General features: G+C 46.9%; 1 protein-coding gene across 1 annotated transcript in view; it reads left to right on the forward strand.

Annotated features, from left to right (window-relative positions):
- The window catches only part of LOC135944716 (B-cell lymphoma/leukemia 11B-like), a 51,100-nt gene extending 33,016 nt beyond the window's left edge, over window positions 1-18,084 (forward strand). Inside the window, exons 2-3 of the mRNA XM_065491848.1 lie at window positions 1,311-1,844; window positions 13,197-18,084. Coding sequence (XP_065347920.1) covers window positions 1,311-1,844; window positions 13,197-15,715 — 3,053 coding nt within the window. The 3' untranslated portion in view covers window positions 15,716-18,084. The remainder of the gene's footprint in view (window positions 1-1,310; window positions 1,845-13,196) is intronic.
- The last annotated feature ends 1,438 nt before the right edge of the window (window positions 18,085-19,522 follow it).

The raw sequence follows: 19,522 nt of genomic DNA on the forward strand, positions 1-19,522 counted from the left end.
GAAAAATCAGCGCAGCACACAAGACGCGGACAAAAAGCAGCCGCGAAACTGGTTTTAAAGAGTGCTCGGCGGCCGGTGGCGTCCGGTGGCGGATAATAATTGTCGGATGGATACGCGACGGCGGCGGCGCGTACACTCGCGCATTAATACAATTTTGTCATTCAATAAGAAGCAAGCGAGCGAGGCGAGCGCCGGCCGGCCGGCCGGTCGGTCGGCCCGGCGCGTAAAAAGCGAGCAAGCACTCGCGGCGCGAGCTTGCCGATTCCGCTCACGTATGGCCGGCGCGGCAGATATATTCCGAGAGCGTGTGCAATATAAGAGAAAAGTCACTGCTGCTCCAACTAATAAAAAAGAAAGGTCCGTCCTTGCTTGATGGTGGCTTGTTGGCTTCTTGTCCAACCGAGATGTTATAGATTACTGCAGTAAAAGAAGCGGTAGACCACACCTGCTTATGGCCACCGCGGCGCGCGCGATCAATATTTACAAAAGACGACCGCATGCACCAGCCGCTGGCCCCAGCAGCACCACTCGCCGCCTGGCTCCTTTCTTTATTCTTTCTTTTTCATTACCCGGCCGCCGGCACCTCCTTTCCGCCGCTCGCTCACCTCCCGACTTCTTTTTTTCCCGTTCGAATCGAGTCCGAGCAGGGTGTGGCCACTCGGATCAATCTGGGCAGAAATTAATCGTGGGGTGCTGCCCCGGGTCCGGCGGCAGCTGCGCACAGTCGATCGCGGAAAAATGGGGCTCGTCCTCATTGGCTGGCCACTGGTCAGTGCTCGCAAATGTCGATCACCTGGGAGGGTCTGGCCGCCCACGCACGGCCCCGCTCATTGATTCCCGATGGCCACTAAGGGGTGACTCGAGAGACCGAAATATTTTTTTAGACGCAGAAAAACATTAATCAACAATATGCTGAACGTTTTAATTTATGGCAATATATTTTAATTTTAACATGAATATTTGTCATTTTCTTTGTTTTGCTACATAACTTTTAAGTCTATTTTATACTCCTCTCTATTTATGTTTTAGTATGATAGGAAATGGCAGATTTGAAATCCAAACATTGTTGAATAAAATGTTAGGACAGTGCATACGCTATAATCAGATAAATGGACTGCTTCTTTGCTTCATCATTTTTCCGTCGTATAAATTTTAAGACGTTTAAGGAGCTTCTAAAACTCGGTGACTACATATTGCCCTACGGGGATTTTATTAATAATTTTAAATAACTATAAAAATGTAGAATGTGATTCTAAACTGATCTAAATTTGAAATAATATTACAACAAAAATCCTTTCCTCTCATTGCAGCTGACGCAGAAATAGTCCAGGACACCTTAACTTGCGGAGGTTGCCAGAAATCGTATCCGCTATCTGAAATCTGCAAATTCATCGGCCACAAGAGCCAAACGTGCAACAAGGAGAACTACTCATGCAGCTTCACTGGAACCGACCAGGACGTGAACGAGGACAGCGACGATGGCGCTCAGGCAGTGAGCGTAAACTCACGCCGGCCGAGCATCTCCGCGCCGATTTCGGGCAAAAAGCAGGGCCCGCAGGCTGCTGCATTAGCGCCCTCCTCCCTGCTAGATGCCTCCTCGCGGCTCGAAGAACGACTTGGCGTGACAGCGCCGCCACCCTCGCCGCAGCACCCTGGCGCCTCGTCCTCGCACGACGCCCTCCTCTCCGCCTCTGGCATGGACAGTCGTCCGGCTTCCAGAGCCCACCAGCTGTCCGAGAGGGACTTCAAGCCACAGCACATCAAACAGGAATCCGACATCGAGAGGTCGCGAGCCTCTCGTTCACCTGATGTTGCCGACGCTGGATCCAACACGATTGTTTCTGGTAAGAATTTGCATTTGCATGAAAAAACGCGTTTTGCCGCGGAAGCTGCTTGTTCGCGACGAGGCGAAAATTTGGATGTCCGGCCGGCAACCCTATAATTACAAAATTAAACTTAACAGCGGTCTATTGATCCGAACCGCCCATAAATCATCGTTTTAATTGGCACATCTGACGTTGCAGGCGACGATTAAGTATTTATGTGCAGGATTTTATCTCGTTCTTGTCGACACTTTGTGAGCAGGTGTTCGGTTTTGGACCTGGTGAATCAAGCCATTATTTTTCCCAAAATCTTTACGCACTTTTGGCTTGTGTTCTAATATTGCGAACCAGGCTAAAATTTGATTGTAAGATTATTCTAATACAAATTAGCCATTGACAGAACACTGGGCAGATTTTTAAACAGAATGGGTGGCTATTTGTCACAAAATTCTTTAGCACCTTTTATTAATGTAAATGGAAATTACGCAGTTACTTAAATTCCATAATTTTGTTCTTAAAATTTCTACAAGTATACCCTCTCGTTCTTGCTAATGAATCAGCACGCTCGAAAGCCATTTAGAGTTAATTTAAATTCCCTGAGCGTGTAATTTCATTTAATTCATCATTAAGATTTTTGCCTCTAGTTGAGCACACGCTCTCAGTCCATTACAATGTTTCAAATCAATCTGATCCAATTAAGTCTTTGCATGCATCTGCTCGGGTTTCTCTTCATTACACCTGAAATATTCGATTGCCTCGCGAGCAGCTCATTGGAAATGCATCTCAGGTCGCGTCTGTGTGGCGCTTATTGTTTTTCTCTGCATTTCGGCGTTTGATTTGCTAGCTGCACCGGTTTCGTCACGTTTTCGCGGCGGCTGGCTCGCGGATTCAGTTTCAATTATCCCCAGATGGACACGGAAAGCGAGCAACTCGGCACCGCAAATACAAACAAGGCAATCATTAGCGCCGCGCCGGCGAGCAAATCGGCGGCGCAAATGCACAGCCGGACGAGAACGAGGCCGGGGAGTTTTTTCCGCGGCTGGCGCGGCGCGACGACTGCGGTGCGGCTCACGCTGTGGGCAATTGAAAAATCATCCCCAATTGAGGGCGAACGCAAAACACAATTAACACAATTAGTGCGTGTCTCGTTCAGTCTTTATTCAGTATAGGCCTCTGCGCGCCTCGTTCCTTTCCAGCTCTGTGTGAAACCTTTAATGAGAGAGGCTGGCAGTGCTTCAGCGGCCACCTCTGTGGATATTATACATGCACACATACCCCGCTGGTAACTTCTCTTTTTATTTGGTCATGAAAGGGATGAAAAGGCGAGAAGCGCCAAGTGGTTAAGAGGGTTGCATACACTCTCTCACATTCACTGGTCCACTCGGCCCTTGAAAGTCATGCAGCCGCGCGCATTATATTCCTCTATGAAGACCAGCTCGTGAAAATCCTCTTTGGCATCCCTCGAAGCGGAACTTTTTCACCCATTATGTGACCACATAATGGAAAAATAAAAAGATCGCCAACGCCTGATGCACGCGTGGCGTGAAAAAAATCAAATTTTCTCCCCCGCGCCAAGCCAAACAAATTGCGCGCGACTTTTCTTTCGGAATGTCGACCACGTCTCTGGCCGGCGCGGTCATTAAAAATATTTGCTCCGGCGTTTTATTCACTCGCTCGCTTTCAATGAAACTCGATCGCGCGCCTCGAGAAGCCAGCTTCCTAATAAGGAAGTAAAATATTCAATGAGCACTCGCCGCCGTGATATTTCAGGACAAAAAGGCACGTGAATTAAGGCGGACGTGAGTCGCACACTGAAAAAGTTGCAGTCTGCGTGCGTCTGGCGGCGCATGCACGGCACTTAAGGGACAAAATCGTCATATTTACAAGCGCCACCGCCATATTAAGAAAGCAGAAAGGATCAAATTTGGTCAATTGGGATGTTGAGTTGAGAAATCGTGCGTGCGCCGTGCACCGTGCACCGAACAATGAATGATTCATCGATTCAAATGAGTTTTGCCGCGCCGCTGTAGATTAAGAAAGAAACCGAGAAGTTAGTCCGTCCCGTCGTCGTCGACGGCTTTTCTTTCTCTGGCTGTGCGCGATGTGCGAGTAATTGGAGACGTCGGTCGTGCTTTGGAAAGGGGCTCGCGGATCAATTTGAATATTCGCTCGCTCCTCTCGGCAGCCGCGAGATGGACGGGCCAATCTCGAGTCGTAAATATTTACTCCTCGTCTTAAAGTGCCTTTTCGCATCGGCCCCCGTTAATTTGCATTTTAATTTCTTAATCCCTGGCAAATATTTGATTCCTCAATCTTAACTCGCCTTCTGTCGCAAAGACACACTGAGCGTTACCAAACCTTGCTTAAGTACCCGCTGCGACGATTAACAATAATAGTTCATGTTTTGACCATGCAGCAATTGGCAGGTGCGATTGTTTTGCAATTAAAACGGGCAGCCCACCCGAGTTTGCGTCCTGTTAAAATAACAAGATTATATACTTAAGCAGCAGTCTCTGCTACGAGCCCAGCCCTATTAATTAGCGATTAAATGCGAAAATTATTTAGAGAGAGGGCGATGGGCACCTGCAGCCTTTTTTTGCCTTGTATGTATTGGCTAGGAGAGTATCCTAGTCCATTCGACGCCCAAGAGAGCAGGTGTTGCCGAGTTATTTCTTCGCTCCATATATTTTTTGCCGGCCAGGACCTGCAGCACTAAATTTCCACCTAGACGTGACCGCAAGACACGCGGATTCGCAAAACTCGATTGCGAAAATATAAATAGAGCCGGCTCCCATTTCCATCATACGGCTGGAGAACGGTCTGTTTCTTCCTTTGTTGCCTTCCCAATTTAATTTATTATGTCGTTAATATCACCACCTTTTTCTCCAGCCGAGAGGAAAGTAGAATATACTTAATTTCTGCGGCATTAAAACGCACGCGTCGCAATTAACTTGCAGGCGGGTCCGGTTTGCGCGACAGCTGGAATTTCGGAAATTAATTTTGCAATAATATGATTTCTATCAACACGCATTTACAGAAGCAAATTCCGCGGGAGTTAATTAACACGAGAGCGCTTTAACCTAAAAAAACTTATATAATTACTGCTATGGCACGCAGTAATGTATAAAAGACACGAAATTTATTGCACACAGTTTCCAAAACGGTCGTTACGTGGCATCTGCTTGTACAAACGGCAACTCGCGCGGAGTGAAATGGACAAATAGAACAAGTCTGCCCTGATGGGTATTAACACCTCGACCGTCGCTGCTGCCTGTCGTTATTATTGTGATTCAATCAGGATTAATAATGAATCTCATTTGTAGTGCCAGCCCTCAGCTGCGAAAACACAATATTCCATTTGTAATTTGATGAGATTATCATTTAATCATTCGTACGAACGGCCGCAACAATAATTTAAATTGGACGCCGAGTGAAAAAGCGAAGGCGCGACTGTGTTGTCCACGGGTGCTGCTGCTGCAATCAGCGAAATAAAAAAATGAAGGTGCCGGTAATTGCGTTGCGAGAGAAGAGTGTAATCTTAATCCTTCCCGGTAGCAAATTTTCACGCGGCTAGATAGATCCGAAGAGAGAATGGATGAAAAGCGCCAACTCATCATATTTGAATAAACAGCCGCTCAAAATTATCTCTTGAGGCTCGTATTATTAATTATTTACGAAAACTACCAAATATTTCCCCTTCCTTCCAAAAGAGGCATCTGTTCATTCTAGAATCAGAAATACCCATTACTCATTTGGCAGATTAACATTCCAAGATGGGCGGTCAACGATTTGGAGGGACGACGTTTATTGATAAAAATTAGAATACACCGCCGGTTTCACTAATTGATATGCGCGGCTCCTTAATCAGTTCCAAATCGTTCGGCTGGTGCGGCAAAGGGTTGAGCGCAGAAGCAGCAGGTGCTGCGCTCGAGTTGGAAATTAACTATTCCGGCGCGCTGGAGGGGCGGACAGACAGAGGCTGCGCTTTTTTCGCTTCAAACTGGACAGCACCGCGTGTCAAATGTTGCGAGAGCAGCCGATGCTTGTGCAGATAAGCCGCAGAGTGGCCATGACAAATGATACATCCAGCCGGAATATCCACCTGTGACCCTTGCATGTTCATAGGTGTCAAAAAATCTCATTACAACCTATGTCCATTTATTATCGCAACAAGTTTCAACACGCCAAGGGATACCAGAACGCATAAAACATAAATTGCGCCGCTTCCCGTAAAGCGAATTTTTATAGCTCTAGTAATTAATTTCCTCGGTCTTTTGGCACTTGTAAACGTTTTAAATTTAGTGCAGAATCATTACCAATTATTATCCCTTTTTTCTTCGAAAGCAGCATGACACCTCATTAAAAGGTTTTTTTTTAAATCTGCAGATCGATCATTAGCTCCGCACTAATGCACGAGGTTCGAACATTTTAAATGGAAATATTTGAATTTGCATATGCCGTGCGCTGGGCTGCTTCACGACTTTGAAAATTCCAAGTGGTTTTATCCTCGGGGTGTCCGGCTCGCTCTCAACTCATCTTAACTATCCAAGTATTTATGTGTGATGACCGCCGCCATTAGCCCGAGTGTCCAGACTCGATAATCACACAAGCACCTCAAGGGGCTACTTTGGAATTCAAGGTTAGACATCGTGGAGCAATAATTAGCGGCCGGGGAAACAAGCGAGCAAACCGGACACACGACACGTTTGCCTGGTAAAACGATATAAATTGAGAAGAAAATTCGTTATTTAGGAGACGCAGTTTGTTGAACTTGAATGTGATTATATGCGCGTATACGATGAACATTAGCTTGATGCTCCCGTGTGTTTCTAATAATGCATAGCAGGTGGTGCGTTAGAACTCTTCTACAAAGCTAATGTGCAGCAGCAATCCTACACCTTTCGGTGATGTAAGGAGGTGATAAAGGGTCATAATGGAGAGGAGACGGACAGACGGGTGGCTCGCTCGCGATATGAAGTGAAACTCATCATAATAATGGTGTTGGGGAAAAAATCAAGCTGCGCTAGGCGACATGCTGATATCGAGAGCGCAGGTGCCCAAGTTATGAAGCGAATTTTGAATGTTATAACCAGAGGAGGCTAATATTTTCCTTGCTTGGCAGCCGTTTGGTGCGTAATTTATTCATTCTTATCTTTGCCAGCGTGAAAGTTAACACTTGCTGCAAAAAGCGTGTACATTCTTTTCCGTTTCTGCGTGCACCACGCGCCAGGCCTAAACTTTGCCGTGCCAATTTGTTACCGAAATTATTAATAACGAGCCGAAATGAGCCGCAGTGCTGATCCATAATCAGCCACGGCGTCATGCTGAGCGTTCCAATTTTGATCAGCTGCTCGCGGAATATAATCGCCATTATCACAATCAATATGCACACGAGCGCTTGGCGGGCGCGCGCGTTTTGTAATTACGCCCGAATTTATACACTCATTCACGATTATTAATGAGCTTGCCCATAAATTTTGCCGGCGCCATTATATTCTACGAATGGATTGATCTACTTTTACGACGGAGTCTTTTATATTTTATTGGACAGACCAATTTTAAATTCACTCCTCGATTAATGGCGTCGATTTCGACTGGTTTTATCACTTGGGTCCAAATTTATGTGCTTGTTTTGGAAACGAATCGGTTGACAGCTGCCACAACTCGTTTCGTCGAAATGCGAATATTACAATGTAAGGGTGATCACGAGACTGCGGGTCCCTCCGGGGGCTTAATGTGAAAAATCAGCCACCCCTGCTGGCGAAACGCGGACGAATTTCACGCGTGGCCCAGAGATGGAAATAATAAAGGACCAAATTGAATTTGCTTCGCTGTGGAGAAAGTGCCTTGCGGTCATTTATTGATAGAAATCCAATTCTCAAATTACAACGGTACGGATTTGAAATTCGATTATTTTTCTCGCTCCTCACGAGCCTGCTGAAAAAATCCCCTCCGCCGAGTCGAATCCCCTGCTTTTATCAAAGACATCAGCGATGAAGGAGGTGCTGCACAGCTGGCTGGTCAATATTCGCATTTGCATGCACCATAATCTCAAACTTAACACCCGAACCACGTGCGCGGCCGCAAGAGTAAAATGACCAAACAGGCTGGCCCGCACGAGGTGCATCCATCACGGCACCCCCTTGCGCGTTCGAGTCCGCGAGGTAACATACTGTTGACACATTTTTTATTGATTTTCGTCTGCAATTTCCGACAATATGCTGTATGTGGACCCAAGAGCGGCTCGCATAATTTAAAACGCAATGTGCGCGTCGGAACAAATTCCATAAAATCCGCGTGGCACATCAAAGTGGAGGGACGAGGGCGAGCCGGCGGCTTTTATTAATGAATTTATTGGCGATTTTCAGTCCACATTTTTTATTGACTCTGCCCATCAAAAAGGCAATGCGATTTTTTGCAACTTTTTCAACCGTCCTGCTCGGTGGTCACTCCCAGAGTGACGCTAATTTTCATAACTAATGATATAGATCGCGAGCTAAATGTGCAGCTGGAACAACTTTATTATTTGATGGAACTCGATATCAAGCGCAAATCATAGGTTGCTTGCGTTTTGTTATTATTTTCTGACAGCAGGGCATGTTCACGTTCATGTATGTATCGGTGGAATTTCATTTTTCGATATAGCCCGCGGCGTGCATTCGTAATTCGCCCTCTCACAGGAGCCTGGCGATCATGATGCCGCTCTCTGCGCGTCCGGGGCCCGCGGGATAATATTAAATACAAATAAAATTATAGGCCTCGGTGCTTATCTTTGGCAGTAATTATCATGGAATTAAATTGTTCTCCTGCTGCTGCGGCTGAATATTCGTTGATACCTTTTTTATATTGCGGGCCGACCGGTGTTGACATTTCTCTTGGTAGTGAAGACATTAACCTGCAGCACGCAAAAAGTAATTTTGCGTAATTTCAGTGTGCGCTCGCGGGCATCAAATTAGGCGCGTCGGTTAAACAAAACCCGCGCGATAAAGCATTGCCGAGTGTGCGGTCAGCGCCAAAATCTTCTCATTCCTGCGCCAACAAGAAGCCGGCTAGATGCTTGCTCCGATTTGCAAACTTGCCGCTGCTGGCCTTTCGAGAAGCTATATACGAGAACACGTGTTTGACGGACTTATCTTCTTTTCACTCTCAGATCTCAACATATTGGGAGCACTTTGAAAATTCTGTCCCTGGCGCTGCTTTTCCTGCAACTAACCTAATAAGCCCCCGGTTTGAGGCTTGCGGTCGGCAGCCAAGAAATTAAACCAAAGGAGCAAAGGTCCCTTGCCGCGCGGCGAAAGAATGCCCGCCACACGCAGACGGACTCCACTCGTAATAATTACATTGCCCAGCCTTAAGAGCACACAGAACACACAAGAAGTGCGTGCGTTGTGGACACCACTCTGCGTTTATGCCCCTAAAAGCTTTGCCAAAACCACAGAGCCCTCTCCCCATCTGCAGATAAGGGATGTGGTCAGTCCACTTTAAGACGGGCTTCCTCGCTCTCTCCTTCACTGAATTAAAACCATACGCACGACCTGCCAGCTGCTGTATCACTCGCGAGCAATCAATACCTGCCGAGCTCTTAACCCGAGCTAATTGGCACATTATTAATATCGGCGATTTTTGCTGATAGTGCGAATTATCGTGCATCTGCACGAGCTTGCAAACTTTCCTTTCCACGAGCTTTTTCTCCCCCTTATTGCTGAAAGCACCGAGTTTGCTTTTGACCCTCAGCTCAATTGTCAGCCGCTTTTTCATATTTTACGAAAAAGCTGCCGGCCGCCCTTGTCACAATATTGTCGCAGATGAAGCATCCGCCGCGATAAACGCGCCACTTTCACTCGACGGGGCCGGACGGGCGGGCATCCCTAGCGGCGACGGCGGAGGGAGATAAAAAATATTCTGCTGGTCAAGACGGCTGGCTCGTCTGAAGAGCAGTTTATTCAGCACTGCTCTCTCGCACGCACAGAAGCGTCGACCCCTCGTAAATCAAACGTTTGAATGATCCCCTTCCTGGGCCAGCTCGAGCCGCTTTCCTGCTTAAAAATTCAGCGATAAAAAGCTCGTAAATATTATTGTTGATTGAATAAGGGGATAACGAGCTAGTTTGGTCATTCGGTCAAGGGGCAGCTTCTCTCTTTCTTTGATGTGTGCATGATATCGTGCGCGACGCATGCACACTTTATATCGCCGCGGGCCTCTCCTTTTTATCTTTTTACGTGTGTATTAAGTCCTGACAGGCCGCAAGAAGATTAATAGGACTCTATGCGAGCAGCCGGCATTCAAAACAGTCAGCGGACCTCTCGAAATGTACAGTTGAAGGGCGTGTGCTGTGCTCTCTCTCGCAGCAATTATTGCGCGAAAAGATTTTTGCCCCGCTGCCCGCAAATTGAAAATCGCCTTCGACGCGCACTCATAATTGAAAATAATCATTCAGCGGCCGAGACTAAACTCGTTCTGTCTCTTGACGTCTTAATAATTAATTTCAGGCAGCCGTGAAAAATGATGGCGCGTTTTTGTCACGTGGTTTACGCGGTGTAATTTATTCATTACATTTATTACCGGGATGATTAACCTTAATGGAGAAACACGCGGCGGCGCGGCAGCGGCATTCGGCGTGCAATTAGTTCGGTGCTGGTCCCGCAGGACCTTAATAGCAGCGCGGCACAATTAAAAAAAGCATCGTGCACGCCGCCATTAAGGCTAAATCCCGCGCTAATTAAATTCGGAACGTGATAAACATAATCAAAAGCACCTGCACACGCGGCGGTGGCGGCGGCTCAGCATCATGTGCTGAACACTACTCTCCCGCCGGCACTTTTATGGCTTAATCGCGCTTTGATTAGAAAAATGATAAAGGAATCCGCGAGAGGGGCGCTCTGTGTTTTCTTTTTTGCACAGCAGCCAGGCCAGTCGAATAGTTAAAGCACGCAGCTGCAGATCGAATTAAACGGAAATCGCGCGGCTCCTTGATTCTATACTCCTCGAGAGGGCAATCACGATTGTTACTTACGCGAGTCGATTGGCCACTGTTTAAATTCACATGCGTCGAGTGGGCCACTTTTGGGCAGGAAACGCCGCTCAGCTTTCTCGCAATGTTTGTTTCCCGTTGCATTATGAGCTTTTATTATGTGTATGGCAAACGCAAATGCAAAGCCGGCGTGGCTGAGTGCATCTCTCAGGGTTTATTTTTCTTACCTACTCGTAAAACTCGAATGCATCATTGTCAAAAGTATTAAACTTGCTCTGATGGCTAATAATAAAGCGGGATTTGAGTATTTGAAAAAGTTTCTCCCACCGCCGCGCATAATGGATTGCGCTGTTTCGAGGGATTACGGTGGCGGTGTTTTTGCATATTTTCCACCCTATTCGATCCGCCACCGCGTGTCAGTCGGTGCTGCTCCGAATCTCATCCACTTTCTTTCGTTCTCTCTCTCGCCGTCTTTCCTCAACCCCTTGCGAGTAGCTCCTCTTTCTCTGCAGAGAGTGTTTGCTAAGTGAGTTGAGCCATAAGGACCCCAGCTGCGTCGCCAATGTTACTTTTTGGACACTACGTGACCTCGCAGCATGACCCGCGCAAACGCCCAAGCAGCCGGCTCCCTTCGCCCTCAGAAATGGATGCGGAATAAAAGCAGCAGTAGCAGCGCAGCTATATAGCGAAAAGTTTTGCCTGCTAGCTCTCTCTGCGCGGCATGCCTTTTTCGTTGTAAACAGGTCAAAAACAATAAACTGTTTTGACGAGTGGTGTCCTGCTAAGGTGCATTGTCTTGTTGCTCGCGTGATGTGTTCATCAATCGGCCTTTTTGTTAATTCATTAATTTTGCAGCTGTTCAGCTACATGCAAAAACAATACTGCGCGTGGCCGCGATGACATCATTATATTTCGAACAAAAGCATTCGCTATAGAAAATAACCGTGCCGACCAAATTCGGCGAGTGACATTAAAATTAATACTATCCACCGACGAGATCAAAGAGCTTAGATTATTTCTTGATTGAATCACGCGAGTATTTTTCATCTTCGAAATTCTTGCCTCCGCATTTCCCTTTAATATAATCTTTGAGCCGGACAAAATCCATTATATTTTCTCCCCTTGGTGCTGATAATCTGCATGTGGTAAAATCTCTCGATGCTCACATCCATCTCGTCATCCCTTTTGCGCGCATAAGAAGCGGGGGCGCGTTATAAAAGTGATGAGGGTGTTAGCAGCCATCAGCGTAAGAAGATGCAAACTGTGCGTGCATTAGGCCGGCGTGCTAGCTGGACACATTGCGTCTTGAGTAAAAAATGTAGATGCACGCAGAGTAAAAAAGCACTCTGGCCGGGCTACTTAGGGCCATATTTCTGTATCGTCTTAATGTCAATTTTACTGGACACTAAAACCACCATATATAGCGTGCATAATGCGTGGTGGAAAGGTCATAAAAGAACCGAGAGAAGCAGAGAGCTGCGCTCTGCCAATGCAGCGACAGGGAAATAAACGCGTTTGCTAAAAATAAGCGCGCGTTCAATATTTGCCAAAGTGTGAGTGAATGTCAGAAAAAACACTGTATTTTCTCTGCTGCGCGTTTTTGTCGCGTTTTCTGCCGACTCATCGGCACTACTCAAGCGGCGCTAATGGAAAAGTTCAACACTTTCGTTGCACCACGTCGCGGTATCAAACAGCGACGAGCACTTGATTGGCAAATAGCGCGCGTACGTGCACATGCGGAGCCCCCATTTAATTGATTGTGTCGCTAAATAAAATTCACGATAGTCAATAACACAATGTGTCGTAAAGAGCATAATGAAAGCGTGCGCGCGGACATTTGGCCACTTGAGTCGCTGCGCTGTGAGAGCGATTAGGAATCACGCTCAACTGCATTTCGTCAATCGAATAAAAATGTCCTCGAACTCGAGGCGACACAAAGAGGACAGATGAGGAAATGAAAACTCATTAAAATATTGCAGCCAGGGGGTGGGTTTGGACGGGCTGGTGATGCAATATCACGATTATATAAAAGGCCGCAGCCGAGTGGACCCTTTTTCGAGACAAGCTCATTGTTCTTGCCGTGGGTGGAGGAGAAGAGAGCAAAAATAAAAGCGAAAGGTCGCGCAGAGCCAGTTTTATTAAAAAGCAGCTCACGTGAGCAGCAGCCGCGGCAGGAGCATTGTCGCGGCTAAAAAACTGTCATCGACATTTTCTTCCGCTACGACTAATCTTTTCATTTTTGATTCAACTGCGTCCCCCTGCACATTTCACATTGCCTCTCGGTGCGCTGCAAACGTGTGTGTGTGTCTCGCTCTCGTAATGATCGGTTTTCATTTCACTGCCCGCCTGGGCTGTCATTTGCTTCCAGCGCTAATGTTCCGTTTCTCTCCTTTCTGTTGCAGAGCCCAGCAATTACGTTTGCTCCACCTGCAAGCAACGTTTCCAGTCGGCCTGGACGTTGATGAAGCACGTGCAAGAGGGTCATGGCATCAAGATCTACATCGACCTCGAGGCGAACAGCACCCCTCCACCGATCACCTCGGCGCCGTCCATGGCTCCGCTGGCGCCGCCCGTGGTCAGCCGCCTCCACGAACTGCCTCCGCGTTCTTCCATTCCCCCGATCCAGCCGCCGCTGCCGTCGGCACTGGACCCTCACAATCCTTTCAACATTCTTCGCATGAGCGGCGATCGCAACTTCAGCAACAGCTCGCTGGCCGCCGCGGCCGCCGCCGCGCTCAACCCGTTTGCGAGACCTCCTCCTTCTAGTCACGACTTTCGCATGGAGCAACTAGTCTCGGAACAGTTCCGTCTCAACTCCCACGGCCTCAACCTGGCCGCCGCCCTCGAGCAGGCCAGGCCACCGCACTTCGCGACGGACCCGTTCGAAAGACCGCCGAGCACCAGAAGCACATCCTCATCGGGCGCACCCTCCTCCGCCCCGGTGCCGCCCCCACCGCCGCCCACGGCGACGGCCACCGCTCTCGGAGCACTCAATCTCGAGCCGCAGCTGGATTTTTACTCGCAGCGGCTGCGTCAGTTGGCAGGTACTACCAGCCCTGGCGGAGGATCCAGCCCGTCGAGCCGAAAACCGATCCTCACTCCCCCTTTTACAAGCCCAAATAACAACTCGGCGCCGCGGTCGTCTCAACAGGAGACGACGCCGCCGACCGCCGGCTCGTCGGCCTCTCACAAGGCCGGCCAGCCGTCGACGTCGGGCTCCTCTTCGTCCCTTCTATCTCAGTCCCTCAACAACTCGTCGTCGTCGGGAAACGGGAGTGTGGGGCGGGCGTCTCTGAGTCCTCCACAGATGCGGCCGCCCTCGCAACCCTTGAGCTCCTTACGGCCTACCTCCGAGCCACACGAGTCGGACTTGACACCCTTGCCCAGTACTCCGCGGGCCCAGTCAACCCCGCCAGACCCCAGCAAGGTGGCAGGCGCGGCCGCGGCCGAGGTGGCCACCGACCTCACTTCTTTCCCCCACAATAATATCAAATCGTGCGAGTTCTGCGGCAAGCGATTCAAGTCCACCTCCAGCCTGGAGGTCCACCGTAGCTTGCACACCGGTGAGAAGCCCTACCGCTGCCACATTTGCAGCCACACGTGCTCGCAGGCCAGCAAGCTGAAGAGGCACATGAAAATCCACCGCATGACCAAGAAGAACGGCGGTGCCCATAACGGCAGCACCACTTCCACGCCTGAATCGGGTGAGACCGACTCGTTAGGCGGATCCATCGAAACCTTGGACTCGGACGAAGACAAGACCGACGACGAGGATGAGTTGGAGGAGATGGACCTCGAGGAGGAGGAGGATGAGGATGAAGGAGAAGGATCAGACGAAGATGTGGTGGGCGACGCTCCCGAGGACCTAACGACAAAGTCCTCGTCGAGCGCCACTTCCACACCAACACAGAACACGAACAAGGGCGAGCACGATCGCATCAAGCTAACGCACCCCTCTCTGCCTGCAGCCAGTTCGCTGGTCAGCGAGCTGATGAGCAAGTACGGCCTGACCGACATCCAGCAGTACAACGAGGCTTACAAACAGGCTCTGCAAGAGTCCAGCAGTCGTATGTTAAGCAACGACGACAAGCCGCTTCACGGCAACAACAACGAGCGTATCAGAGACAACAACAACATCCCTCACAGCCTGATGAAGAAGCGGCACGAGAACGGACTGGAAAAGCTCCACGAAGATATGCGAAAGGTTCGAATCCTCCAGCCACCGATGGACATGTTCAACCCTTTCGACTTGCCGTTCGACGCGACCAAGCGCCTCAAGCTGGACCTGGAAAACCACCCACGCAACGAGCGAGATATCTACGCCGGCCTCTCGTGGCTGCCCACGATGGCCCCGACGCCGCGTGACCTCTTTGGAGTGGACCACCCCAACTTCGACCTCCTGGGTGGACGCAAGTCATCGCACGACAAGTCGTCACGAGACATGTCCAAGGCCGGCCCGTCGGCGATGACCGCGGCCGCCGTGGCCGCCGGCCTCAACCTCGGATTGGGCTCCGGCGTGGGCGGGGTGCCCGGCCGCAAGGAGAGCCGTCGCAACGACACGTGCGAGTACTGCGGCAAAGTGTTCAAAAACTGTAGCAATCTTACGGTGCACCGGCGGTCGCACACTGGCGAGAAACCATACAAATGCGAGCTGTGCAGCTACGCCTGCGCGCAGTCCAGCAAGCTGACGAGGCACATGAAGACGCACGGCAGGCTCGGCAAAGACGTATACCGGTGCCGCTTCTGCGAGATGCCCTTCTCGGTGCCGTCCACCCTGGAGAAGCACATGCGCAAGTGCGTGGTGAACCAGAACAACAAGGCGGCCGCGGCGGCCAACGCGAGCGGCCTGATGGCCTCGATGATTGCGGCCGGCGACGACACTGGCGACTCGAGCGCATCCGCCTCCAAGGACACCACATGACTCTTCCCGTGGGGAGGCTTCCGCCATCCGCCCCCGCCACCTCCGCCGCAGAGCATTTACTGACGGTCGGCCCCCGCCGTCTTCCCGCCGCCCCTCCTGCAGCCCCCCATGTATCTACCTCCGCTGCCCGTGCCCCTCCCTTGGCGGAATCCGCGTCACCCGAGTCAATTCTTCCCGCCGGCCTCAGCCCGACCGGGTTGACCGGCCTGGACACTTTTCAAAAAGTGCAACAAATGAAAAGTTGGTGGACGCACGCAGACACTTGTGAATTGTTTGTTTGTTTTCAACGCGACTACAAAAATAAATCGAAAGACTCACAAATTTTGAGCATCTCAACTTCGAGGAAACCTGTAATCACAAAAATGTTCACATATTCACAATTTGTATTATATTTTAAATTATTATCATTCACATCTTTTTCCAGACTTAAAACTCTTTGATTACTTTTCTGTGTAGGACGTAGAATTTGTTTTTATCAATTAGTATTATAATTTATATTAGAGAAAGACCAAAGGTATTTTAAAAAACGAATTGGTTCCTATTTGATGAGAATCTGCTGTCTTTTTGTTTGTGTTCATCTTTTGCCTGTCCACAAAGCTCCAGCATACACATTTCTCTCCTCTTTTAAAAATCCACGCAAGCCGCGTTTTAGTTTATGAATCTGCTTTTGATACCATATATTTGAATTCTCTCTCACTCACAACGCACATTCCTTTTAATTGCTTTTTTGTGACGAAAAAGCACCACGACGCATCAAGTGAAAATTTCGTTCAAAATACACCGTCAAATACATAATTCCTTTTCGGAAGACTGTTCTTTATACGATGATTTATTTTTCCGTGTGTACGAATTTTCAAACGAAATACCCGCATGAGGAACGTAACTTTAATGTTCCGTCAGCATTTGAATTCCTACAATGAATGGCTCAAAATACTTTTTCTCGACGTTTACAGTATCGACATTGTGTAAATAATACAGACAAGAATTTCTGCGTAAGAGTACGTGTTGAATTATTATTATAATTGCAAACTTCTTCCTTCAATTCCTGCGTTTAAGATGGTCGCACCCACCACTTCTCAAAAATAATTGATATGTATCGTGTGATTGAAATTTATTAAATCTTCCCTTGACCTAAGTAAGTGGATCGTTATCAGAATCCAAAGTTAATTTGATTTCCTAATTTATAGTTCTGACTTAAAAGTCGAAGGCACGCGATTTTACCAAAAAGTATTAGTTTCTTACTTACACTTGTTTCGACAAGAATCGACTACAGTATATTTCCTATAAAGCGAGAGTGATTGTGCGTGGCGAAGTAAATGTTATTTAATAATTAATTAAAGACGCGATGTACACACGGCATTTTCTCGTTGTAATGTAAATCATAGGGACACGTCATTCTCTACCACATAGTTTGTAATTTGCTCCCCCGCCCGCCCACCCCTCTTAAACGCACACACGACATACACTCCCTGATAGCTGATAAATAATTATTTTTCCAAACAAATATACCTTCTCGGGCGCCAGACCGCGGTGCAAACTCCACATCCAATCACACAGATCTTTATAAAAAGTGTTAATTGTAATCGCGATTACTGATGGAAGAATCGGAAAATCACTAGCAGCATAGCTATTTGTATTTCTTACAGGGTAAAATAGCGAGAAAAGAGCGAACGGAATTATCTCCCCGCGGAAATAATGTTTATATCACCCCCGGAAAAATGTATAAATGAAAAGAAGTCATCAAACTGATTAATTATAATTAAACATGCGGTTACTTAGTGTGTACCAGACGCCTCTGCGCCCTCGGTCCCGTTGGAGGAACCTTTTGTACTTACCGGGGGCGTCGACTGCATCGCCAACTCTCAGATTTTTGTCATCAAATAACGTTAAGACGCGCCGTTTGATATTCGAACGGCCCTGAATGTGAGACTATGTAAGCTTAAAAAGAGGAAGAAATAATCACACAATTGGTGAACAAAAATATAGCCGACCCACTGATTGTTTCGTGTGACTGTATCTCATCGTCATGCCAATAGCGCAGCAAAAACTTCTCATTCATTTTGTCTCTCCGATGTGGAATAAAATGTTTTCGACGTTGAAACCAAACTCTTCTGTTGTCACACACACTCACAAAAAGAAAGATTTAAAATGCCGCTGTTTGACGGACGATGTGTATTGTACATGTAATGTACTTCCGAGAGAAACGGAGACATCATCTCTAAATTGTATGAAAAGTATAATAGGCATTTAAGTAAGTGGTAGCTGATTAAATCAAGAATGACGACGATTAATATGTGTAATTATAATGATTGTCAAAAACCAGTTTGTTTTTATTAAAGGCTTCTTTAATAGAGAAGATGAAAAAAGTATCGAACTGAATTTAATTCCTAACTTAGTCAAACCCTTATTTAAATAAAAATTTGTTTAAAAGGAAAAAAGTAAATTAAGAGAAAAACAGAGCTGGAATATGAACTGCCTGCTGCTTAGGCAACCTGTGGGGGGAGAATGCTCGGCGGGCCCCTCGCAGCACACAGGCGAGCGTGCTTTGCGAGTTGCATACCACCGGACCTCACCGACGGCGCCATCTGTTGCAGAAAGGCTGAACTATGATATCGAGAAGCGGTAGAAGATTTTATCTTCAACATGATGATTCAAAGGTGCACCGAGGAAGATTTTATTTATAATGCTAATATTCTGAAATAAATAGATAAAAAACTTTGTCAATCGGTTTGTTTCTTTCTAACATTCAATTCAATTTCTCCAAACAGTTAATAAGTAATTTAAAATTGATAAATACACCACATTCACATTTTAGAGAAATATTATAGGTTTTAGTATAGTATTACAGCGATCAACTCGCTGAACCTCACGATCAATTTAGCAACAAAATTTGCTGCTAATTCGACCACTCGTCACACTTCAGCTTATACAAACAACATTTAATTTAGCAAACATGTTACAGTATTATGGAAACTGGAACCTTTTGGACAAAATTTTATCGGGGACGGGAGAGAATTCCTCTGGAATGACATTTCGTGAAAAAATTTGGTTTAATTAAGCCAAATCTAGAATCAATAGTTAAATTAGTTTATTTCTGGATCTTTGATTTAGGTAAAAGTTAAGAAATTCCTAGCCTGGGCCAAATCCAATAGAATAAAAACATTGAAATTTCATCGTTTGCAAAAATCAGGACAAAAATCAAGCAAAAAATAATTGACAATTCGTTTAAATAGGATCAATACAGGACGATAATTGAAAATTATTTGAATAGTTGGATGCAATAAGCAGTTCAATGATAAAAAAATTTGTTCTGTAATTTTCAATAGTAATAAAGGACATTTCTACAGTACAAATTCAAAATTTAAAAAAAAAATATAGTTCTTGACCAAATTTTTGTTGCAGATTCCGATTCCTCTCGTCAAGATATATTCAACAGTGTGACACTTTTTGGCGAAACTCTTTGGTGTGAAATAAAATCAGATGTCAAGTAGGGAGAGAGTGCTTACCATTTGAAAAACTTGCTAATAACTTTGCAGCCATACTTTTCTCAAACATTTTAGCAAATTTTGAAATTCAACTGTTACTGCTGCGCTTGTGGTCAAATTAATTAATTTCAATTGTTGCACTCTAAAATCAACAGGAGCAAAATGTTTAAATTTGGACATGATGGTGGCCAATGTAATAAAATAATATTTTTTCACGAGCTCATTTTTTCCTGTCGCGTCTGCACAACATGATTTATTGCCCTACGAAGGGGACAATAATTAAAGCGAACGTGCGCCCGCCCAACGCAACGACAGTTGGCTG

This window comes from Cloeon dipterum, chromosome 4 (assembly GCF_949628265.1).
Source record: "Cloeon dipterum chromosome 4, ieCloDipt1.1, whole genome shotgun sequence".
Classification (NCBI taxonomy): Eukaryota; Metazoa; Arthropoda; class Insecta; order Ephemeroptera; family Baetidae; genus Cloeon; species Cloeon dipterum.